General features: G+C 37.1%; 1 protein-coding gene and 1 pseudogene across 4 annotated transcripts in view; one reads left to right on the top strand and one right to left on the bottom strand.

The window, feature by feature from the left end:
• LOC102954411 (cat eye syndrome critical region protein 2) overlaps positions 1 to 26,086 on the top strand; it is a 180,229-nt gene that overhangs the window by 99,605 nt on the left and 54,538 nt on the right. For all 4 annotated transcript variants that reach the window (XM_042991484.1, XM_042991485.1, XM_042991483.1 and 1 more), the window contains exons 3-5: positions 22,082 to 22,265; positions 23,464 to 23,603; positions 24,544 to 24,648. In XM_042991484.1, coding sequence (XP_042847418.1) covers positions 22,082 to 22,265; positions 23,464 to 23,603; positions 24,544 to 24,648 — 429 coding nt within the window. The remainder of the gene's footprint in view (positions 1 to 22,081; positions 22,266 to 23,463; positions 23,604 to 24,543; positions 24,649 to 26,086) is intronic.
• LOC102950225 lies at positions 12,117 to 12,853 on the bottom strand (annotated as a pseudogene).

Genomic DNA, 26,086 nt, shown 5'->3' with positions numbered 1-26,086 from the left:
TTATGGTTTGTATTTTTCATGCAGTTAAAGATGGTATCTCAAATACTTCTGTTCAATTAAATCTACTCTTAGGTGTCTGCTTGGGCTGGGAAACTAGGCCCAGTATTAAGGTGCAATAAACTTGTCATTACAAGATGAGTGAGAGATTGATGAAATGCCATTTTGTTCAGGGTAGAAGTTTGTATCCCTTAAGGGAGAGTTATTGCTCCTGGACTCACTGTGTTAATATAATGACTTTTTTCCCTGAGAATACCCAGATGGTTGTGCTAGACAAAGAATAGATGAAAGGGGGAAATCATCTATTGTTTTACTACTTGAACATGATAATTAAGTTCTTCCATTCTTTTATTGGGATGTAGATTTGGGAGTTTATGTGGTTTTTAAGCACAGTTGTGGTCATAGCATGATAGAATTTTACATTTTCATATCTTGAATTTTTTCATTGTAACAGTTTATTTTCTTAAACCACCTTTCCTTTAAACATGATTGTCGAATGATTCAATTTGGTAGCTGGACATTTGTGTCTAGCTTTTAACTGTTGTAAACAGGCTATAATGCATAGCCTTGGACATAAAAGTTTGCTCATCTAGTGAATTGTCTTCTTAGTATAAATTTCTGGAATTGTGGCCACTCAGAGGAAATGTCCCTTTAAGATTTTTAAAATGAATTGCCAGGCTGCCCACCACAGGGATTGCTCCATTTTATCCTTGAACCTTCAATGAATGAAGGCATCGGATCGCTTGAAACCTCCATCTGGATATTGCCCACTGTTTGCTGGCCAGCATGTACTGGTATAACAGACAGACACTCTCAGGGCCTTCATGGAATTTATAGTATTATGCAGGGGTGGTAGGGGTTCACTAATAATTACAGTAATGGTTATATTATCACTGTGATAAGTGTTCTAAAGTATAAAAATACAGACTGTTAACAGAGCATGTAACCTCATATGAGAAAATGATATGTGAACTGAGCCTTTATATTTGGACTTCCTTAGGCCAGTGCCCATGTCTTATAAAGCACAAGAAATAAGTAAATGAATAAATGAATGAATGAACAAATGAAATGACCAAAGATTTACAAGTAGAAGGAGTGATAACCTTAGAGCAGAGCCTAGAGATTATAGACTTAGAAGGTCTCATGTGGTTCAGAGGCGTGATTTGTTTACAGTCTTGGCCCCCCAGTGTTAAATTGTAATTTGTTGCCAACATCTAAAATGAGATGTCACATTTCAAATTCCAGCTTATAGCTTTTAGAAAACATCTAATGGTCTGCTAACCATGAAGACAGCCATCAACTAGAGGGCAAACAGGGTCTGGTCTGCCTTAGTCTTCAGCATTCCTGATTACTCTCCCTTGAGGAGGCTGATTGTCACTCATCATCTGTCATGTTCACTTGGCCCACCATATTTATTTACTTTTATTTATTTATTTTAACATTTATTCATTTTTGAGACAGACAAGATTGTGAGTGGGGGAGGGACAGAGAGAGGGAGACACAGAATCTGAAGCAGGCTCCAGGCTCTGAGCTGCCAGCACAGAGCCCTACATGGGGCTCGAACTCATGGACTGTGAGATGACCTGAGCCAAAGTCAGACATTTAACCGACTGAGCCACCCAGGTGCCCCTCATCTTAATGATTAATTGATTTTTAAACCTCCCGGTCCCCTGCACACATTTTGGTTTAAGGAATCCAATATGGCACAACAGGAATTGGAGCCTACTAGGCTTTGTAGGCTGGGTTAAGAATTTGGGGGTATAATCCTAAAAGCAAGGAGAGCAGGTAAGCATCCTGGGCAAGCAGGGGGGTAAGCAGGAAGACCAGTTAGGGGCTAATCAATTAATCGGGGGAGAAAGGAGAGATGTAGACAGAGGGACTGTTATGAAGGTAAAATTAACTAGACTTGATGTCTCTAATCTTGACCAGTCCGATAGGTATAAAGTTGTTTTAATTTGCATTTCATTGATCAGTCTTCACATGCTCAATATCTTTTCTTGAGGTTTATTGGCACATTTGAAATCCTTGTATACTTGAACTTCTTGTTGTATGCTTGGGTCATTTTACTGGTGTGTTGATTGAAGATCAGGCAAAAGAAATGCTCACTTAAAATTTGTGAGGCTTGGGGGGGCCTGGGTGGCTCAGTCGGTTGGGCGGTCGATGATAGCTCAGGTCATGATCTCGCAGTCTGTGAGTTCGAGCCCTGCATCAGGCTCTGTCCTGAGCGCTCAGAGCCTGGAGCCCGCTTCCGATTCTGCGTCTCCCTCTCTCTCTTCCCCTTCCCTGCTTGCTGTCTCTCTGTCTCTCTCTCTCTCAAAAATAATAAACAATAAATTAAAAAAAAAATTGTGAGGCTTTTCTCCTCTTGGCTCTTCTGTTTCACTCTTGCACTAGAGTCTTCCTTTACCCTTGCTAGTGCTGGACATTGCCCATAACATGCCAGCCCCTAGGTGCTAGTAGGATAAAACAGTGTCCTATCTCTTGTGGAGACTATGGTCTTCAATGTGTGACAGTGGAGGCAGAGGGGACAGTCTGTGGTTAAACATTTAAATTGCTAAAGTCATCTCATCATTTATGGAATAAATCTCCTCATCCCTGTTGGTGTGATATCTCTTTGATCTTTTACTAAGTTTTTGCTCATGTTAGAATTTTCTTGGTTCTTTGTAATTGTACCTGTCAGTCTCTTTTGGCTCTGATACCACACTGTGTGTCCCTAATATTTTCACTAGTTTTGTGAGCTTTGCCTTAGTTTTTTCATGAATAAAATGTGTTTAATGATAATATCTACTTGTTGGATTATTGTTAAGGATGAAGTAACATTATGTATATGAAACAGGGATATCGTCTGAACACAACTAATAACAATGAGTGATTATTCCTTTATATTATATTTTAATGTTCAATGAGGATAGTCCCTCTAATTAATCCCTCTATTTAAAAATTGTCTTGAGGCGTGTGGGTGGCTTGGTTGGTTAAGTGTCCAACTCTTGATTTTGACTCAGGTCATGATGTCACAGTTTGTGAGTTCAGGCCTCACATCGGGCTCTGTGCTGACAGTGTGGAGGCTGCTTGGGATTCTCTCTCCCTCTCTTTCTCCTTCTCTCTCTGCTCCTCCCCCACTTGTTTCTCTCTCTCTCTCTCTCTCTCTCTCTCTCTCTCTCTCTTCTCTTCTTCTCAAAATAAATAAACTTTAAAAAATCTATTTACAAAAAATAGAATAAATTTTATCTTTATTAATCTTGCTTCTTCATTCTTCTGGAAAATGATTACTTTATCTCATCATGTTCTATAAGAAATCCCCTTATATTGATTGGAGTCAAATAAACCTATGAGTAAATTCAAGCAGAATTGACCTCTTCACAATATTGAGATTGCTTTTTTATTCAGACTCTATTATCCAGTAAAATTGTATAGCCTGATTCATCTATGTCAGGTAACATACCTGGCTATCTTAATTTTTGTTGCCATTGAGAGTAGAATCCCATTCACACTGTTAAGTACTTTGGAAATATATTCTTCTGAATAGATCTTGAATCTGCCCAGTTTATTGATCCTGATTATTTTTTAAGTTGCTTCTCTTCTGATATTCTAGGATTATCATCCCTCTTTCCTTTTGGTGTTTTTATTTCTTGTCTCTTTTATGTTGTACTAGTTATCCACTATGATGTAACAAATTACCCTAAAATTTACCAACTTAAAAACCACAAAATATTATTATATCACAGTTTCTGTGGGTTAAGAATCTGGCTGCAGCTTAGCTGGGTGTGTCTAACATAAGCTCACTTACAAAACTTCAATCCAGGTACCCAGGACCTTGACTAGGACTACAGTCCTGTCAAGGCTTGACTGGAGCAAGGATCCATGTATTTATTTTATGTTGCTGCGTAACAAATTTCTCCAAACTTAGTAGCTTAAAAAATCCATTTATTATCTCAAAGTTTTATAGGTCAGAAGTCTGCATGGGGCTCACCCGGACTGTCTGCTCAGTTTCTCACAGGGCTACAGTCAGGGTGTCAGCCGGGCCGTGTTCTAATTTGGAGGCTTACCTAGGGAGCAGTCCGAGTTCAGTCAGGTTGACAGCAGAGTCCTCTCCTTGCAGTTATAGGACTGAGGTCCTCATTTTCTTGCTGGCTGTTGACTGGGAGCTGCTGTCAGCTCCCATAGGTCACCCACAGTTTTTTTTCCAAGTGGCCTCTTCATGGCTGTTTGTGTTCAAGGCTAGCAGGAAAATAGCCCTTGTCTGTCAGGAGAGAGTCTTATCTGATATAATCATGGAAGTGACATCCTTTTGCCATATTCTGTCGATCACAGGCAAGATATAGACAGTCTGTTACACTTAAAGGGAAAGGATTGTACAAGGGGATGAATACCAGGAGGCAGAAATCATTCTGGGCCTCTTAAAGGCTGCCTGCTATACATGTTTTTATCATATTGACCAGATCTTCCAGAACAAAACTAAATAATAATGGTAAGATGGGGGCACCTGGGTGACTCAGTCAGTTAAGTGTACGACTTCAGCTCAGGTCATGATCTCACTGTTCATGAGTTCGAGCCCCGCATCAGGCTCTGTGCTGCCAGCTCAGAGCCCGGAGCCTGCTTCAGATGCTGTGTCCCCCTCTCTCTCTCTGCCCATTGCTCGCTCTCTCTCTCTCTCTCTCTCTCTCTCTGAAAAATTAATAAACATTAAAAAAAATTTAAAAAATAATGGTAAGATGTATGTATGCTTGCATCTAATTACATTTACTTAGTTATTAATATTTCATCAATTGTGTGGGTAGTTTGATGGATTTTTTGTGGACAAGACCAATTAATTGATTTTTGCATAATCATATTTAGTATTAATGGATCTATATATATGTGTGTGCATTTGAATTATACATATGAATCATATCATATATAAACATATAAGAATCATATATATGTGAATTATCAATGAGAGATTTTGACTTGCCCCTTTGTAAAATAAATGGCTGTAACCAACTTGTTCTTCATTTAATTTTATTCCTCCTGTATTTACCATAAGTCTCCACCAAAAATTATAGAAAAGTATGTAATTACTTTGATAAAAGTATGTAAATACTTTCCTATAAACATAATTACTTTGAAAATAATGGTTATATATAAAATAATGGTATTTAATTTAGAATCTACCTTTTCTCATCATTCATTATATTTTCACTTGGGTTCATTTCATTTTTTTCAGTCTTCTGGTGAGGTAAAGAAGAGATGGTATGAAGTCATCTAGATTAATAAGGTCCATTTTACAGGGAAGGAGACATAATCCAGACAGTTTATTTATCAGGTCATGTGCTATTTAGAAGGTGAATAATTCCCGGGGCACCTGGGTGGCCCAGTCAGTTAAGCATCTGACTTTGGCTCAGGTCATGATCTCACAGTCTGTGAGTTTGAACCCCGCATCGGGCTCTGTGCTGACAGCTCAGAGCCCTGGAGCCTGCTTCAGATTCTGTGTTTCTCTCTCACTCTGCCTCTCCCCTGCTCATGTTCTGCCTATCTCTCACTCAAAAATAAATACATGTTAAAAAAAAAATTTTTTTTTAGAAGGTGAATAATTGCCACAAAGAATTGAAAGAACAAGAGTTTGAATATTAGAATCTGAATTTTAGGCCTATAACTCAGACCCTTTCATATTTTTTCTTAACATAAAACTAATGCATTTTTGCAGTATTAAAAATGTTTTTTTTTTTCATGAAACAAGTGTTGTTGAGGATGTGGAGAAAATGGAACTATTGGTGGGAATGCAAATTGGGGCAGGCATTGTGGAAAACAGTATGGAGGTTCCTCAAAAAATTAAATTAAAACTACCCTGTGATCTAGTAATCACTCTACTGGGTATTTACCCAGAATACAAAAACACTAATTTGAAAGGATATATACTCCCCTATGTTAATTGCAGCATTGGAAGCAGCCAAAGAATCCATCAATTGATTAATGAATAAAGAAGAGTATGTGTATATATATATATATACATATGTGTGTGTGTGCACACACGCGCGCACACACACACAGGAATATTATTCAGCCATAAAAAGAATGAAATCTTGCCATTTGCAACAATTCAGTGGATCTAGAGAGTATAATGCTAAGTGGAATAAGTCAGTCAGAAAACAAATATCCTATGATTTCTATGTGAAATTTAAGAAACAAAGGAAGAAAAAAAAGAGAAGAGACAAACTGACTCTTAACTATAGAGAACAAACTGATGGTTACTGGATGGGAGGTGAGTGAGGGATGGGTGAAAATGTGATGAGTATTAAGAGCACACTTACCATGATGAGCACTGAGTAATGTTTAGAATTACTGAATCACCATATTGTACACCTAAAACTAATACGACACCCTATGTTAACTATACTGGAATTCAAATTTTAAAAAAACAATAAAATTTCAAAAATATAATATTAAAAAAAAATCACCATAGTATAGAGTAGGCATCCCCATCCCCTTCCTGAAGATGGGGTAGGTACAAGATGAGCTGTACAGACTAGGTTTTATTTGTCACATAAGTATATATACCTAGAGGTAAAAATAGCATTTATAGATTTCAGAATGTATTTTTCTCATCAAAACTGTGTTGGCTCACCAGTCACATGCAAATGCCCAGTTTCATTCTGTCATCGTTTCTTATATGTCCTCTCCACAGTTTATGCCTTTGTAAGACCGCACAGAGGCCAGAAGTGGGAAAAGTGCATTGCCTGCTCCCCTTCCACAGTGCTGAATTATAGCAGCTTTTATAAGTACTTTTCCTCCTTATCACAACAGTGTATCAGTTACTCCTAAATGATTTCTTTTGAAATGAGGGATTAATTTCTTTAAAAAAAAAAAGAAAAGGCCTCAGTCAGATTTCATAAAATTTCAAATACTTGTAACGGGTAAGAGAGAAAGGAGTTTTTCCCCTCCCATTTTGCCAGCAGCTACTTCTTTGACTTTTCTGCTACTGAAGGAAAATATGAAAGAGAGTCTCAGATGGACAGAAGGGAAAAAGAGCCCAGGGCTCTCAGTCCTCTTAATATTCATTGTCCTTTGGTATGGGGGGGGGGGGGGGAAGCACAGGTCCTTACCAGTAGTGATGAAGAGTTCTTCCTGACAAAGCAGAACCTGCTGTTCTGTGCTGGGGCAGGGAGGCAAGCAGTTTTCCAGCATTTTTCAAACCACATTCTGCTAAACACACCTATAAGATGTCAGAGTATTGTGGAAAACAATCAGTTAATTTTATCTGTTTAAGTACAGATGAAATAAAAATATTTCTGGATGGCCAGATAAATTTGGGGACTGGCAGCCCAGAGACTTCTGAATTAATTGTTCTGGAATGAGGCTCTGACCTCAGCCTTTTAAATACTTGTTATTATTGATATATAATATACACACAGAAAAATGTGTATTCTGTAGTTCTACAGTTAAGTGAATACTTACAGAACACACCTGTATAATGAGCACCCACACTAGAACGTACACTAGGGGGCACCTGGATGGCTTAGTTGGTTAAGCGTCCAACTTCACCTCAGGTGCTGATCTCGCGGTTCCTGAGTTCAAGCCTTGATTGCGTTCTCTGCTGACAGTGCAGAGCCTGCTTCTGATCCTCTGTATCCTTCTCTCTCTGTCCCTTCCCTGCTCACACTCTTCTGTCTCAAAAATAAATAAACATTTTTAAAAAATGCTACAATGGGTTTTACTTTTTCCATTGAGAGGAATTGCCCAAAGTGATGGTCATTTTGTCCCACGAGTGGTATCCACTAGCAATTAGAGTGAATGCATGCTCTCTGAAGTTTTACTTTCATCTCATCCTGAAGGGAAGTTTGACAAATGAAGTCTTGGCTTTTCTGGTTCTGAGATTTACCTGATATGTGGAGGTAAGACAGCTACTTAATCTCTTCATGTATAACTTGCCTCATCTCAGAATGAGAACAGTACTAAAGTTATTGTGAGGCTTAAATGAAATAATTTATGAGAAGCCTTAAAACAGTCTCAAGCTACTAATAAATATCAATTTATTGTATCAATGTATGTAGAAACATTTTCATGAGTTTCTACACGTGCTGAGTAGAAAGCAGACATTGGTTCAAGCAGCTTTCCATCTCTTATCTATTATGGTTTGCATGTTTTGAAACTGGGGTCAGCAGACTTTTTCTGTAAAGGCCCAGAGAATAGATATTTTGGGCTTTGTGTATATCACATGATCTGTTGGAACCACTCCACCCTGTAGTGCAGAAGCGGTGCCTAAATGACTGATTGGGGCTGTGACATTTTTAGAACTTTATGCACATTGAAATTTGAATTTTATAACATTTTCACATGCCATGAAATAGTACTGTTTTGATTTTTTTTTCCCCCAAAGCATTTACAAAAGGATGGTTTTTTACATTCTTAGCTTACAGGTTGTTTAAAAAAAACAGCAGCAAAAAAGACAGGCAGGCCAGATTGGGCCCACAACCCATAGTTTGCCAGCTCCTGTTTTTAGAAAACTAAAAATGATTACTATTCTAGTTTCTACTAACTCATTCTAACCTTTAAACTAGCATACGGAACCCACATTTGTTTTTCATTGCGTTCTGCAAACTGAGATTCTTGCCTTTACAGGATAGAATAATGCTTGTTTGTTTATCCTTACTGTCCTAGCCAATGCTGCAAATGCTTTTCAGGAACTTTATTGAATCCTTATGATGCCTAATATAAATTCCTTTCTCATCTCTTAAGGATGATGAGTTTGAGGCACAGAGAGGTTAAATAACTTGTCCAAGGTTACACAGCTGGTAATTGATATAGGATAGATTTGTCCCTTAGTGTGATCCCAGACCTCCAGCTCTAACCCACAGCCCCATTCTATAAAGGAATTAAAAGAAAAACATTACAGGTTTTCATCTAAAACAGGATTTTTAACTATTTTGAACTATGTACTTCTTTGGCATTCTAATGAAGTCTATATCTAAGAATATGATTTGAAATCATAAAATAAATAGAATTACAATAGGATCCAAATATACTGAAATATGGATAGTAAAATTTAATGAAACAAATTTTTGATACAGTAATGTATTTTTTTGTTAACTCATTAACATAATCTAGCAGCAGGCTTTATTTCTCAAGATTACTATCTTCCAAGTATTCATGATTACAAATGTTTATTTTGGGATATTTACAGTATCTGTAATGTGATACAAAAATACCTGATTTCTTTTGACAAAAAATACTCATGCTACTATTTTTTGCCTACATTTATAATTGAGCAGAATGTAAAATTTCTGTTATAGGCTAGTAAAATAAAAATATTTTCTTAGCTTCATGGACCATGTGAATTGTCTCTGGGGACCTCTGCTTTAAGAGATTTTTCAAATCTCGTATCATCTGGTATAATTTGTTTTTTTTTTTTAATTTTTTTTTTTAATCTTTATTTTTGAGAGAGAGAGAGAGACAGAGTGCGAGTGGAGGAGGAACAGAGAGAGGGAGACACAGAATCCGAAGCAGACTGCACAGAGCCCAATGTGGGGCTCGAACTCACAAACCGTGAGGTCATGACCTGAGCCGAAGTCGGACACTTAACCGACTGAGACACCCAGGTGCCCCATAATTTTTTTTAATCCATGAGGAAACTAAAGTAAGCAGCAAAACTGTACCCAAGTCATGACTGTCACTTTCACATGTGTTCCATTGTACGCTATTGTAATATTTGCTCTCATATATGTCTCAATATTTTCTGCATCATACAGCAGGATTCGTTTGCAAATCTTTGGTTTGGCTTTGTGTTAGTTATAACTGTGTTTAGTAATTTGTTGTATCTGAGAGACATTTAGAATAAAGTCTCAGTTCAAAACTTTTTTAAGGAATTTGTTCACTTTGTTGCCAAGGAAGAGTGGTACAGTAAGTAGTAGTCCCTCATTTGCAGAGGGTACGTTCCAGGACCCCCAGTGGATGCCTGAAACTGGCTAGTATTGAATCCTGAATATTCTATATTTTTTCCGATACATACTTATGATAAACTTTAATTTCTAAATTAGGCACAGTAAAAACTGAAATTTAGATAAATACTTAAAAACTAAAAATTAGGCACAGTTTATTGACAACAATAAAAATAAAATAGAACAATTCTAACAATCTACTATGATAAAAGTTAAATAAATATGCACACACACACTCTCAAAGTGTCTCACTGTACTGTACTTACAGTGTATTATACTTCTGTACTAACCATGATGATGTGAGGTGATAAAATGCCTAAACTATGAGATGAAATGAGGTGAATGATGTAGGCATTTTGATGTAGCATTAAGACTACTGTTGATAAGTCAGAAGGAGTTTCATCAGCTTGGACCTCAGGTTACTGAAACTGGAATGTGAAACCACAAAGACAGGACTGCTGCATCTGAATGGGTAGTGGATGTGGCAGTTTGACTCTGAGTAGGTCCTCAGAAATTCTGTGTCTTTGTGTGATTCCTTCCCTTTGAGTGTGGGGTAGCATCTGCTCCTAACCGATAAAATGTGGCAACACTGATGGGATGTCACTTTCCTGATTATTTCATACCATATAGGACTCCATCTTGCTATCAGGTGCTCTAGAGACTCTCTTTATTGCTTTGATGAAGTAAGCAACCATGTTGGGAAAGCTCACATGACTAAGAACTGCAGTGGCCTCTAGGAGCCAAGGGCAGCCAAAGCACAGCTCTATACATAACCATGGATAAATCAGGCCAGAAAATAATGTTGAGCAAATAAATCACAGAAGCATATGTACCAGTGATTACGTTTTTATAAATGTCAAACAAGAAAAACTAAATGAGGATAAATATATGTAGGAAACTTATAAAGAAAATCAAGGGAATGATTAACACAATTCAGGAAAGTGATTCTACCTGGTTGGAAGGGAGAATACTGTAGCTAGGGATAAGCATAAATGGTTAATAACATCTAAAGTAGTGATTCTTAAACCTTAGGGAACATCAGAATCAATTAGAGGGCTTGTTAAAAGATAGATTGCTGGCCCCACCGCTATCTAATTCAGTAGGTTGGAATCTGGCCGAGAATTTGCATTCTTTACCTAATTCAGTAGGTTGGAATCTGGCTGAGAATTTGCATTCTTTACAAGTTCCAGATGATGCTAACGTGCTGGTCCGGGACCATCCTTGCAGTGCCACAGATCTAAGGAACTGCTAATTTTCTTTTTCTCAAGCTTGATGGTGGACACATGGGTTCTTATTTATTTTGTTTTGTTTTTGCACTTTCTCTACCGATTTATCCCCTTCAGTATATGAACTTAAAAGCAGGGTAACATACTTTGAGTTGGTAACATACTTGTTATGGCTTTTGAAACACTAGGTGCTTTTCCTCCTGTTAGTCTCCCTGGAATTGCATTTCTAGCCAGTTGATTTTATGAGCCTGTATCAATAAAAACTGTAGGTATTTAAAGTGATTCATCAACTACTTGCTCTAAGCAGCAGTTCTTTTTCTTCATTGGGAAGTAGCCTACCCTAATTGAGCAAGGGATTGGAAATCAGGAACTTCTGGTTTGCTCCTAGCTGTCAAAGTGAAGATAAGATTGCTTCAGTGTCTTGAGCAATGTCTTTAAGCTTTATAAAAATATTCCCCATCAAATGCTCATTGTGATGATATTTGACACCAAAAGATTTTTTCCTTTTATCATCTTTAGTAGAGTGCTTTTTATTTATTTTTTTTATTTATTTTTTTAACGTTTATTTATTTTTGAGACAGAGACACAGCATGAACGGGGGAGGGGCAGAGAGAGAGGGAGACACAGAATCGGAAGCAAGCTCCAGGCTCTGAGCCATCAGCCCAGAGCCCGACTCGGGGCTCGAACTCCCGGACCGCGAGATCGTGACCTGGCTGAAGTCGGACGCTTAACCGACTGAGCCACCCAGGCGCCCCTAGTAGAGTGCTTTTTAGATAATCTAGACTAATTTGTGTTTCAGTGTGGTCTTTGTTTCGCTTTCTTGTGGTTTCCACTCAAAGTGGAAACTCATAACAATTACACATTTTGCTTCTCGGGGTTAATTCTGTACCTAATTTTATGTAATAGATTCTCTTTTTTAATTTGAAAATAGTCGTTTATTAACTGACCAGATTACAAAAATAATCACGGTAGATACCTTAGTTCATTCTTCTAATAATCTATTGATCTGATCTTCCCTGTTGCCAGCATCTCCACCTTCTACAAAATGGGTGGTCTTCTTTTTCATTCCCCCTCGTGGAGAAGATAACTTGAAGGGCCAAAAAAGTTGTTTGCTTCTTTGAAATGTTTTCCAACGGTATAGATCTCATGAATCAGATCCTCCATGCAGATGATGCCATATTTACCAAGAGATCGAGTGATCGATGTGTTATCTGTCAGGACAATTTGCTTCTTGTTGATTTTGCCATAACCACACTTGTAGATCAGTTCATTCACTGACTTCAGGTTTGGGTACCCCCATGCTATATATATGGTTCCACAATCCTTAGCATGTTAACTGAAGCCTTGTTGAGTTTAACAAAGGTGCCATTGAAGATCTGGTGAAGGCGAAGAAGCTGCAACACCTTTCGAACCTTTGGGCTCACACCATTGATACCTCTGATCCTAATGACAAATGCCAATTTGGGTTCCGTAGGTACGTAGAAGTTGCCAGTTTTTCTTGCCATTCTAGCCATTCGAATCTCAGTTCTGTATATCTGCCTGTATTCCTTGTGGTTAATGCTTAGCTTTTTTATAAATAACCTTCCTCCTTGCCATTTGAAGCATCTTTTGGGCAAACTTCTTTCTCAGATGCTTGATCTTCAACTCTGCGAAATTCCTTCGCTTTTTCTTAAGAGTTTCTGGCACAGTAGGAACCTTCTTTTTCTTCTCTTCTGCACCCTCCACGGTTCCAGCCAGAAAAAGGAAGTTCTGTAATAGATTCTCTAAAGACTCTTAAACATTTAATATTTAGAGGTCTTATCTGCCCTCTGTAGAAATATTATTTATCTTTTTGGAAATTACAATACTTCTGTGAAATGAGTCATTTTAGCTCCTCTTTATTAATATATAATTTAGATACAATAAAATTCACACAGTTTAAGTGTACAGGTTTTTTGTGGACAAATGAATACACCATGTTTTCACCATCTTACTCAAGATGACAGGGCATTTCCATCTCTGCAGAAGGTGCACTTTGCCACTAAATCTACGCTGTCCGCCTCCCCCACGTTGCACCCCAGGCAACCAGTGATCTGATTTTTTATCACTATAGATTAAGTTTTACCTTATTCTAGAATATTATATGAGTGAGACTATACAGTATATACTCGTGTCTAATTTCTCAGTCAGCATAATGTCTGTGTGATATTTGTTGACACTGCTGTTTCTATCAGTAATTTTCTCCTTTTTGAAGAGGGGGAGTCTAAATTGTATTCCATTGTGAAAGGAAATACCACAATTTGTTTATCTGTTCACTAGTTGATGGACTTGTATGTTCCTTCTGGTCTATGATGAGTAAAGCAACTATAAACATTTGCATACAAATGTTTCTGTGGTCATATGTTTTCATTCTTCTTGGGAATTGCTGAATCATGTTTAAAGAATATGGTTAAGAAACTGCCAATTTCCTAAGTAGTTGAAACATGAATATTCCTACCAATAACAAACAGTCCAGCTGCTCCATATCTTTACCAACATTTGCCATTTTTAATTTTACCCAGTTTTTAAGTTTACTGATTCTAGAGGGTATAACATGATAACTCATTGTGGTTTTAATTTGCACTTCCCTGATGACTAGATATATAATAGGTTGTGAATATTTTTTCCTGGTATGTAGCTTGCCTTTCCATTTGTTTTGCAGAGTATTTTGTTGAAATCCAATTTATCAGTTTTTTCTAAGTATGTTTCATATTTTTTTTTTTCCTGTCAAAGAAATCAGGACCTATCTCAACATCAGGATTTTCTTCTAGTTTTAGTTTTAGCTTTTTGCAGTTGGAATATGATGAACTTTGAGTTCGTATTTGTATTGGGTGTGAAGTAGAAGGTTAATGTTATATATCTATATCTGTCTATATAAATTTTATTTATTTATTTTGAGAAAGAGCAAGAGAGGATGAACAGGGGAGGTGAAGAGAGAAGGAGAGAGTCCCAAGCAGGCTCCGTGCTGAGAGCGTGGAACCCAATGCAGGGCTTGAACTCATGAACCATGAGATCATGACCTGAGCTAAAACCGGGAGTCAGATGTTTAACTGACTGAGCCACCCAAGTGCCCCCTTAATGTTTATTTTTGAGAGAGAGAGGAGAGAACGAGCCAGGGAAGGGCAGAGAAAGAGAGAGACAGAGAATACGAAACAGGCTCTACGCTATCCGTGCAGACCCTGATGCCGGCTCAGATTTACAAACCATGAGATCCCTGGGATTGTGACCTGAGCCAAAGTCAGATGCTTAACTGACTGAGCCACCTAGACACCCTTTCATTTTTTCCCACTTACGAATATATATATATATTCAGTCCATTTCTGGACTTTGCCTCATTCCATAAATCAATATATCTTATATTTGCACATATACCAGATTGTCTTGAATATCCAGAGCGTAAGTTCTCCAATTTTATTGGGAGGGGATTTTTTTTTTCACTGTTTCGACTGTTCCAAGTTTGTTGCATTCCCATATAAATTTTTAAGTAGCTTGTTAATTTCTCAAAAAAATAAATAAATAAAAAGGCAGCAACCTGCTAGAGGCAGTAGACATTTTGAGGAGCATTGAATTTCCCTGTCCTTGAAAGCTGTATTTGTTTCTCCATTTGTTTTTCTTCTTTAGTTTCAGAAATATTTTGTAGTGTTCAGTGTGAAAATATTGGACATCTTTTTGTTTGCTTTTAAGTATTTTACATTTTTGATGATACTGTAAATGGAATTACTTAAACTTTTATTTTTTCTTAAGACAGAGAAACAGAGCATGAGTGGGGAGGGGCAGAGAGAGAGGGAGACACAGAATCTGAAGTAGGCTCCAGGCTCTGAGCTGTCAGCACAGAGCCTGACGTGGGGCTCGAACTCATGAACTGTGAGATCATGACCTGAGCTGAAGTCGGACACTTAACCAACTGAACCATCCAGGAGCCCCTTAAATTTTTATTTTTTAGTTATTTGTTTCCAGTATATACAAAAAACAATAGATTTCTATATATTGACCATGTTTTTATAGTCTTCCTGAATTGACTTTTTAGTTTTACTGGTTTTGTTGTAGATTCCTGATGATTTTTATCTAGTCTGCAATTAAAAACAGTTTTGCTTCCTCCATGCCATTCTGTGTGTCCCTTGTACTTCCTCTCTTGTCTTATTCTACTGGCTAAGACGACTCAATATATATTCTTTTAATTCTAGGGGAAAAGTATTCTGTCTTTCACCATTAAGTATAAAGTGTTGGCCCCCTTTGTATATTGCTGAATTTGATTTGCTGATAATCTGTTGAGGATTTTACCTGTATGTTCATGAGGAATATTGTTCTAATTTTATTTTCTATCTTTGTCCGATTTTGGTACAAGGATTAAAAAGTATTCTCTTCTCTTTTCTGAAAGAGTTGGTATAATTTCTTTATACTTCCTTGAGTATTTGGAAGAATTGACCACCTTTGGGTTTGTAGTTTTCTTTGTGCAAGCATTTGATTATTATTGATTCCCTTTCTTTAATAGATTAAGGCTGTCCACATGTTCTATTTCTTAAGTCATTTTTGGTAGGTCGTTTTGGCATTTTTCAAGGAATTTGTCTATTTTCTCTAAGTTTTTTTTTTTTTTAATATTTATTTTTGAAAGAGAGAGTGTGAGCAGGGGAGGGGCTGAGAGGTGGGGGTACAGAGGATCCATCCAAAGTGGGCTCTACTCTGACAGCAGCGAGCCCACGTGGGGCTTGAACTCACAAAATGTAAGTTCATGTCCTGAGCTGAAGTCAGACGCTCAACCAACTGAGCCACCCAAGCACCCCTTTAAGTTTTAAAATTTATTTCCATATTGCTGTTAATAATACTCTCTTCTCCTTTTAATTTCTGTGTGATTTACAGTGATAACTTCACTTTTTGTCCTTGATATATAATTTGTTGTTCCTCTCCCTCTTTAGTCTTTCTGCTGGTTTATCAACTTTTCAAATATTTATTAAGGAACCAACTTTTTACTTTACCTGCTGTTTGCTTTTTCTATTTTAATGATTTCATCTGTTTTTGTTGATTTCTTATTTGTATTATTTTCTTCTGTTTACTTTGTCTTTAACTTGTTCTTTTTCTTCTTCAGTCACAGTACTGTTTTTAAAATTTTTTGCCCTTTCAGTACACGTATTTAGAGCTATAAATTTCCTTCTAACCAGTAGTTTGCTGCATTCCACAAATTTTGGTGTACTGTAGTCACTATCATTAAAAATGTGTTCTACTTTATTTTGTTATTTCTTCTATGATCCGTGAATAATTGCAAGTGTGTTATTTAATTTCTGGATATCTTAGTTTTGTTGATTTCTAATTTCCATGTGTTCAGATAATATATTCTATGTGATTTCAATCTTTTAAGATTATTGAGACTTCTTTTATGTCCCAGCATATGGTATATCATAGTGAACATTTCATATGCACTTGAGAAGAAAATACTGTGGTTTTTGTGTATAGTATTCTGTAAATGTCAATTAGATCGTGTTGTATTTTTGAGATCTGTGTCCTTAGTGATTCTTTTGTCTTCTCAGTATATCAATTAATGAGGAAAATGTTAAAAATACCTGGCTATATTTGTGGATTTGTCTGTTTCTCCCTTTAGTTCAGTCAGTTTTTATATCATGAATTTTGACATTCTATTGTTAGATACATACATAAAGCTTTGTTATGTATTCCTGGTGCATTAGCTTTTTGTTTTCTCCAAACTATTCTGCCTGATACATGATTTTCTATCCTTCTACTGTTTGTATTTTTGTATTTAAATTGTGTTTTATAGATGATATCCTACAGTTGGTCTTGGTTTTTTTCATTCCGTCTGACAATTTCTGCCTTTTAGTTGGGATGTTTACTCCATTTACATTTAATGCAATTGTTGTTAAGGTTGGTTTTCCACTTATTCCTCTGGTTTTTTCAAGTGTACAATTCTGTGTACAATTCACAGAATTGTGTAATATCATTCCCAAAAGACACTTCATACCTGTTGGCAGCCACAACACATTTCCTCCAATCTGTATTCCCAGGCGACCACTAAACTGCTTATCTCTGTGTTTTTTCCTGTTTTAGGTATTTGTTATAAGGGTTAGCATAATTATATTTGCCTTTTTGTGTTTGGCTTCTTTCACTTAGCACAATGTTTTCAAGGTTCCTCTGTGTTGTAGCATGAATCAAGTACTTCATTCCTTTTTATGGCTGAAACATATTCTGTTGTATTGATACACATTTTGTCTATCCTTCAGTTCATGGACATTTGCACTGCTTCAGCTTTTTGGCTATTGTAAATTATGCTGCTATGTATGCACATGTGTGTACATGTTTTTGTATGGATGTATGTTTTCATTTCTATTGAGTGTGTATACCTAAGAGTGGAACGGTCTGAGTCATATGGTAATTCTTTATTTAACTTAAAAAAATTTTTTTTTAATGTGTTTTCATTTTTGTGAGAGAGAGACAGAACATGAGTGGGGGAGGAGCAGAAAGAGAGGGAGACACAGAACTCAAAGCGGGCTCCAGGCTCTGAGCTGTCAGCACAGAGCCTGACAAAGGGACTCGAACTGTGAGGATCATGACCTGAGACAAAATTGGTCGTTCACTCAACTGACTGAGCCACCCAGGTGCCCCTGTGTTTAACTTTTAGAGCACCATGCCAAACTTTCCCAAAGTGGCTGCACCATTTTACAATTTCACCAACAGTATGTGAGGGTTCCAGTTTCTCCACATCCTAGTCAGCACTTGTTATTATCCATCTTTTAATTTTCACTCTGCTAGTCTCATTGTGGGTTTGATTTGCATTTTCAAATGATTGATGATGTTGAGTATCTTTTCTTGTTCTTTCTGATATTTTGTTCCTCTGTTGGCCCTTCAGTGCTTTCTTTTTGGGTTATTTTTGTTAGTATGTTACTTTATTTCCTCTGTTGGGGGTGTGTGTGCGTGTGTGTCTGTGCCAGTATCTGTGTGTTTTAGTGGGTCTAGAGTTAGCAGTATGCATCCTTAAATTATAAGAAGCTATTCAGGGGTACCCGGGTGGCTCAGTCAGTTAAGTGGGTTCAAACCCTGGTTGGAGCTCCATGCTATAAATGTGAAGCCTGCTTGGGAGTCTCTCTTTCTGACCCTTCCTCTCTCTCTCTCAATAGATAGATAGATCAATTTAAAAAAAGAAGATATTCAGAATTCTTATTGTGCCTTTTCACATATTACCTGATGCTTCAGTTTTCTCAATGCCAATAATATTTAAGGTCCCATCCAGCTTCCATTCAAAAAAGGTATTTTATCTTTTTAAAGATTATTACACATTGATTTCCAGTTGACTTTCAGTACTTTTTTGTTACCCAACATAAATAATCATAAAGGCATGTAAAATTTATATTATATGTATGCTTCTCTGCTAAAAGATATATTTCATATTTTAATTTAAATTCTTTAATTTAAAATTTAAATTCTTTAATTTAATTAAATTCTTTAAAATTACCATGATTTTTTAACTTATCCTGGCTGTCATGTTGATTTTAGGATGTTTGGGTACAGCAGCCACTATATGGCCCTAGAAAAGATATGTTATTTAAATTGTTTTGTTCTGTGTCTTTGTATGATCTTTAATAAACAGTTTATTAAAAAAAAAAAAAAAAGAATAAACAGTTTCTCAGATGTTCTTAGCCTTTTACTTGTTGCTTCACTTGGAACCAAAATCTTTCTCCTAATCCAGTGCTTGGTGTTAAATGTGGCTTAACTATTCACACATGTATTTCATTTGCTTCAGAAATACTTGTAGCCAATGAAAGGAATGTAATTTTTTCATTTAGGTCTCCATTATGCTACCCATGATGACATGTCTTAATTGTTCCTCTGCAAGTAGACTGTGGGATACCCTTTCGTGTCTCGGAGAACTAACACATGCCTCAAAGAACTCAAGAGTCTTCTTTTCATCTGTGATCATTTAATATAGATTGCAGATATTAAAATGTGTTGCCCTGCATCATCAAGAGGCCAGCTCCAAGCAGCCAAGATTTGTGCTAACATACTTTACTCTGGTCATGCCATCCTTGCAAAATTGGTCTCACCCGCAGAAGCATATACTGTCTGAAGCTAATTGGTGGGGTTCTCAAAAATGGCTAACTTTGCGAGTTTGGAATAAAGAAAAGAGAGGTGTTTAAGAGCATTTGGAACTTTTTCAGACCAGAGAAAAGTGAAACTGGTTGTGTTCAGAACTTTTGGTTAATTTGATTTTTCTGTTAACCATATTCTATTGAGACATTTCATTATAATTCAGAATTTCATTTTAATTCATTATATTTCAGAAAGATGAGAGGTGTTTAAGTCATTAAGAGAGAATTGCATTGAGCTACATAGATGAAAAAGTCAGGAATGTTCCAGCAATTTTCAGCAGCATGGTGCCCATATAGTCTTCTTCCTTTAAGAAACAAAATCTGATCATCCACACAAAATTGTGGGCGTGCTCTTTTTCAGGGGGAGAGAGTATATGGTCTTAATCAAATTCTTAAAGCGTTTTATGTCCTATAGATTAAGAACCACTAAATAGAAAGTGTTAGCCTGATTTTTGGCTTCCCGCAGGCTTTTTGTTTTAAATGCCTTTGAAACATTTTTCCCCCTTTTGAATTTCTGATGTTTTAAGAAAGGGATATAGATTTATATGAGGAGGTTTAGCTTGAATTCTAAGCCCTCAAGTATCTCTTGGTAAGGTATGGAGATGTCTTAAGAAAACTTTAGCAAAAACAATGTAATTGAAACTGAGTAGGATAATAGGGCTATTGGAAAGGAATCTCAAACATGCACTTCTTTGAGACAAGTAGAGGCTTTCAGACAGATTGTAGGCACAAAGAACAACACTGTTTATACACATTCAGTGTTTGCAGGACTGGTATGCTGGTGCTTCCTTTGCCTCACATTGGAATTAGAAGTTTCCCTAGCCTGGTCCAGCCTGACTCCTGCCACATCCTCCAGCGAAGCTGCCATTCTGGTGAAATAATCTCAGTATTAAAGATTCCATATTTTATTTTACTGCAAGAAAAACATGCCTTGTTGCTTGGAGTACTATGTGTACATTAGAAATTATAGAGGGGCGCCTGGGTGGCTCAGTCAGTGAAGCATTCAACTTCGGCTCAGGTCACAATCTCATGGCTCCTGGGTTCAAGCCCCACGTCAGGCTCTGTACTATTTCAGAACCAGAGCCTGGAGCCTGCTTCGTATTCTGTATCTCTCTCCCTCTCTGCCTCTCCCTTGCTTGCACTCTGTCTCTCTCACGTGCTCTCAAAAATAAACAACAAAAATTTTTTTTATTCTAGAAAGCATGTAGTAAAGGGCTATTGTACCAAAGAGAGATTGTAATCTTCATACACTTTGCTACCAAAAAACAATTTTAAAAATACACCCCATTTTATTTTCTAATTCACCATTGCCACAGTATCTGCTTTTTACCACCAGTTTGAGCTATTCTTTGTCTAGCTCCTCCCTCCTGAAGGGGCAGTACCAGCTTCACAGGCAGTAGAGAGAGGAAGTAGTCCATAACCGCTAAGGTTCAAGCCCAGGTATTCATATGCCAGTGCTTATGCTTTGAATGTGAATGCTGCAGTCAAATCAAATTTGTAAGAGCCTTGATATGTGGAAGTATTTTGCTGCATAATAAGCTAACTCTGTTCACATTTTCCCCAGTTGATGTATCAATAGTAAGGAGGTAGTGTCTTCTCTCTTTGAAAAAGCAAAATGTTTAATTTCTTATTTGCACAAGGCCCTTTGATTTTTTTCCCATGAATATTTCCTCTGACTTTTTCTACAAGCATAATTACCACAGATTGTCAGTCAACATGGTACATGCCTCTTTTTAAAATTACATTGACATATAACTTCTTTAGAGCTCCTTGCTTAGTGAGAAAAAAATTTTAATCAAGCAATAGGTGAAATTGTGCCCAGATTTGTTAATAGTTGAGAGATAGAATAACCATCCAACAACTAAACAGCTCTTTATTTTATATTAAATACAAGGCACATTTAGGTACTAATCAAAATGCAGTTTATAGAATTGCCAAACTCTAATCAAGAAAAATTTAAGTTGCCATCAAACTGTCTTAAATGTTTCCTATAGAAAAATTAATCTTCAAAATTTAGAATATAGTATTTTGTGATAAGCTTTAAAGTTTATGTAACAATACAAAATTGTAGTTGCATATAGGAGTAGCTGCTTGTATTCTAGAGAAGTTTTTTCCATCTTTATTTCTTAACCTGAAATATGAATTAATTAGGTTGGGCAAACACTGAATTTCTTTTTTTGTTTGCCATCTCAGTTACAGATCTAATTTTGACTGCTACCATTCAAACTGTATAGTCTCTTTTTTTTTTTTTAATTTTTTTTTTTTTCAACATTTTTTTTTTTAATTTATTTTTGGGACAGAGAGAGACAGAGCATGAACGGGGGAGGGGCAGAGAGAGAGGGAGACACAGAATCGGAAACAGGCTCCAGGCTCCGAGCCATCAGCCCAGAGCCTGACGCGGGGCTCAAACTCACGGACCGCGAGATCGTGACCTGGCTGAAGTCGGACGCTTAACCGACTGCGCCACCCAGGCGCCCCTGTATAGTCTCTTTTTAATTGCATGAGTGAAGGTAAGACTTGCCTGTTTCACAATCTATACCATTGATTATTAGAACTTTTATCTTTTCACCAGAACATGCTATTTGTGGTTTGAAGTACAACAACTTATTCTGTGAGAAACCCTCTTACCATATTTATCTTCTTTGGAATTTGACAGTATATGGTCCAAGTAGATGGTATAATAACATGAAACTTCAGTAAGGGGCTTTGAGACCCCTTTTTACTTCCTGCTTTCTTTTTAACATTTGTCAACTATCAAACCATCAGTTCTCTCCCCCTTTCCTACCCATCCTCTGTAATTTATACTAATGTATTTTTGTGTTTGGGGCCATATGATTAGGCCTCAGACATTCCACAGCTACCTAGAGGACATCATCAACTACCGCTGGGAGCTTGAAGAAGGGAAGCCCAACCCTCTGAGAGAAGCCAGTTTCCAAGACCTACCCCTTCGTACTCGTGTGGAAATCCTACACCGCCTCTGTGATTATCGGCTAGATGCAGATGATGTCTTCGATCTTCTCAAGGTGCTCAACTGGCAAACCCTTTTCCTAGAGCAAAAAAAGCAGGCAATCAGGATATAAAATCTGATGATGTTAAGAAAAGCTAGTTTGGCTTATGTTCCTAGTCTTGGGACTCTTAATGCTAACAATGTATGCAATGACCACTGTAGCCAAGGCAATCCAAGCCATACATTTAGATGACTGTATGTTATTTTGGTTTAATTTCTAGTTTGGTTTTGTCTTTAGGTGGCTGAGTTCCAGCTGACAAAGGAACAGTCAGGCACCTATTTATTCACCCTGTCATCAGCCAAAATTGCAACTAAATTAGCTACTGAATTTTGTTTCCCAAGTTTTAAAATTTGATTTTATTTAATAGAAATATTTATTGAAAACTACAAAGACTATAACCCACATATTCAAGTGAGTGAGGTTCATCCCTACTATATACATACATTCATACATGTTACAAAAAATGCATTGGAGAAGGAAGATATAATATCTCTTCCCTTCTCCTTATTCTACTGTTACCTGTTTTGGAAATCTATCTCAGAGGGAGAGTGTGAGCTATTGCTTTTCACTCATAGGAGGTCAGTTTCTAATCCTGTTCAGTCAGAAATGATTAAATGTGTTGATGACTTCTCATTTCAGCTCTGCTCATGGACTCAGTATAAAATCATTGTGCAATTTAAGTACAGTCTTAGCTGAGGACTCAAGATTTTCAATAGCAGTGGGGAGGCCAAAATAGGTCAGAGCCTGGGGTAAATTGGGAGCTGTATTACTGGATCTCAGTTAGAATAAGAGGTTACTGTAGGTTACGGTGGAGCTGCAATAGAGCTCACGTGGGACAAAGCTTTCACAACATTGGATTCTACTCTGTTATAATTGTCTTTCCTTTTATGGACACACACATAAATAACAGTAAGGCCAAACCAAATATATGTTCATCAGAATTCCTTTTTTGTTGTTTTGTTTTGTTGGTAAAATGGGGGCAGTGATGGGGGTGGGAAACATTTGAAATATTTCCATATCCTGCTCTTCAAAGAAGGTACCATCTTCCCATTCTGTCTGTGTTTCAGATGTCCTGGTTGAACATTACATAAGATGCTTAGGCATTTTAAAATATGAGGTCTATCTGACTATAAATTTGAAACTTCATTTTAGTTTTCCCGTTTTGTTTTGTTTCCTACTTCCCCAAACCTCTTTTCTCTGTTCTTCAACCAAGGGTCTGGATGCAGATAGTCTCCGTGTGGAACCATTGGGTGAAGACAATTCTGGGGCACTCTATTGGTATTTCTATGGAACACGAATGTATAAGGAGGACCCAGTGCAAGGAAAATCCAATGGAGAACTCTCTTTGAGCAGGTATAATCTGTGAGGTCAGGGCTGGGATAGCTACTATACAGAAATGTCATAAAAATTGAATACATCGGAATTCTGCAGCACAAATTTTTTTCTTCTGAAGGAGTCAGATATAACAGCATGTGTATAAAGAGTTGGCAAAGAGTTATTTCATGCAGAAATAAAAACGAATTCATAATGTAGCCTCTGCTATCAGAATGGTGAAAGATACTGTTGTTTGGACTTAAGGTTCCCAAGGAGTCCCACTGCCTTAACATAGACTGCTCTATACAGCAGGTTGCCCATAGTACCACCACATCACTGCAGTGGTTTTCCTGTCATAATCAACTCTTGATAGCTCCTTTTTTCTACTAGAATTAACGATCTGCTTCATCAGCATAGGACCGAAAAGACCTTAAAGAATGCCTGAAATGTACGCCTTACTAAATGCTTCCTAAATGAGGAAGGGACCTTGTTTCCATAGTGTCCCAAAATAATGCTACCATCTTACTTTTTTTTTTGTATTAAAAAAAAAAATTCTTTTTTAATGTTTATTTTTTGAGAGAGAGAGAGAGAGAGCGCACGAGCAGGGGAGGGGCAGAGAGAGAGAGGGAGACACAGAATCCAAAACAGGCTCCAGGCTCTGAGCTGTCAGCACAGAGCCCAGAGCGGGGCTCGAACTCACAAACCGTGAGATCATGACCTGAGCCTAAGCCAGACGCTCAACCAATTGAGCCACCCAGGTGCCCCTTTTGTATTTTTTTAAATGTTTGTTTTTGAGAGAGAGTGAAAGCAGGGGAGGGGCAGAGAGAGAGAGGAAGACACAGAATCTGAAGTGGGCTCCAGGCTCCAAGCTGTCAGCACAGAGCCCAACGCAGGACTTCAACTCAGGAACCCAAGATCATGACTGAGCTGAGTATCAATTCTATTACAGAACATTTTGATTTAATGTGCTATTTCATAGGGAAAGTGAAGGCCAAAAAAGTGTCTTAGCTGTTCCTGGGAAAACCGGAAAAAGAAGAGGAAGACCCCCAAAACGGAAGAAAGTACAGGAGGAGATTATAGTGAGGTAAGACATTCGTGTTAGTCTATGAGGGTCATAAACCCGCACACTAGAAGGGACCTTAATTCACTTGCTCTTTCATCCTTGATTTTCCTTCGTGCCACTGGAAGGATATAGGACTTAGATTATGAAGGCTTGGGTCAGAATCTTCACAAAATTACCAAGTGTACACTAGGGCTTCCCTAGCTGCATGAACTACCCTCTCTAAGCCTATTCTTTTACTGGATAGTAGGTATACTACTAATAATAAGGATTAAATTGAACAGGATAATGAACGTAACAGTATAAATGACTGAAAACCATGCATGACCTACAGAAAGTGCTCAATATGTATTAACTTTGAAAATTGGTTGTGCCACACGTTTTTTTCATAGGAGTGTAGAGCTAAGTTAATTCTGGTTAACTGTTGACTAATAATCAGGATTTAATAGGTTTATATATCCTATATAAGTTTAAGAGTTAATTCTTTCCCTATAAGGAGATTTTAGTAGCAAATATGCTTTATTGTGTTTAGAATACAATTTCCTATGGTAAACTACAGGTAAGAGCTTAATCTTAGCAAGGAAACAGACTGTTACATATGGGAAATTTTGTTTTATACATCGTGATCTTTTAGGAAATTTTACCATGTGAATTTTAATGTAAGAATTTTGAAAATCTGGCCTATACTATATAAATATACTTTCTTTAAGGATCAGCTCTATCATTCTATACCTATGGAAGTTAAGTCATATTCTTAAAAATTCTAATAACAGAGGACAAACCACTTCTTTCCTCTAAATTATAGAACTACTAAATAACCTAAATGCTTGAAGTAGGCCAGATTTCTCTTTGTTGCTTATTAACTACTAAGAAGTATTTATTTCTAGGAATCATTATGAATATAAATCAGTCAGAATTCGATTTTTTTTTTTTTTTTAACTTAAGAATCAGTGTTCCACTTTCCAGGAATTTGATTACAAAGCATAGCTTTCCTCTATGGGTTTTGTGAGAGATGTTTTATAATCATGTTGTATACACATGGCATCCATTTCAGAATTTTGTTAGCAATCTAGACTTTCTTATAGATTCAGGATGCTATGTTATACCTATCTCCATTTCCCTGTTCAATACCAACAATTAAGGTATCTTACTATGAGGATTTTAGAATCATTTTAACATCATATGTGGACTTGTGCTACCCTCTGCTGGTGATTTTATTCTTTAGAGCTCTGTATGCAGGATAGTATTTGTATATTTTTAAATTAAATAAAATTTAAAATTCAGTTCCTCAGTCATACCAGCTACATTTCAAGTACCCAGTAGCCACATACGGCTCATGGCTACCATACTGGACAGTGACAAGACAGAACATTTTCATCCTCACAGAAAGTTCTATAGAGCAGCACTGCTATAGATAATTGAAAACAAACAGAAGGCCACAGAGAGTGACCTACATGATTCA

This window comes from Panthera tigris, chromosome B4, assembly GCF_018350195.1.
Source record: "Panthera tigris isolate Pti1 chromosome B4, P.tigris_Pti1_mat1.1, whole genome shotgun sequence".
Lineage (NCBI taxonomy): Eukaryota > Metazoa > Chordata > Mammalia > Carnivora > Felidae > Panthera > Panthera tigris.
This window is presented reverse-complemented; position numbering and strand designations above follow the sequence as displayed.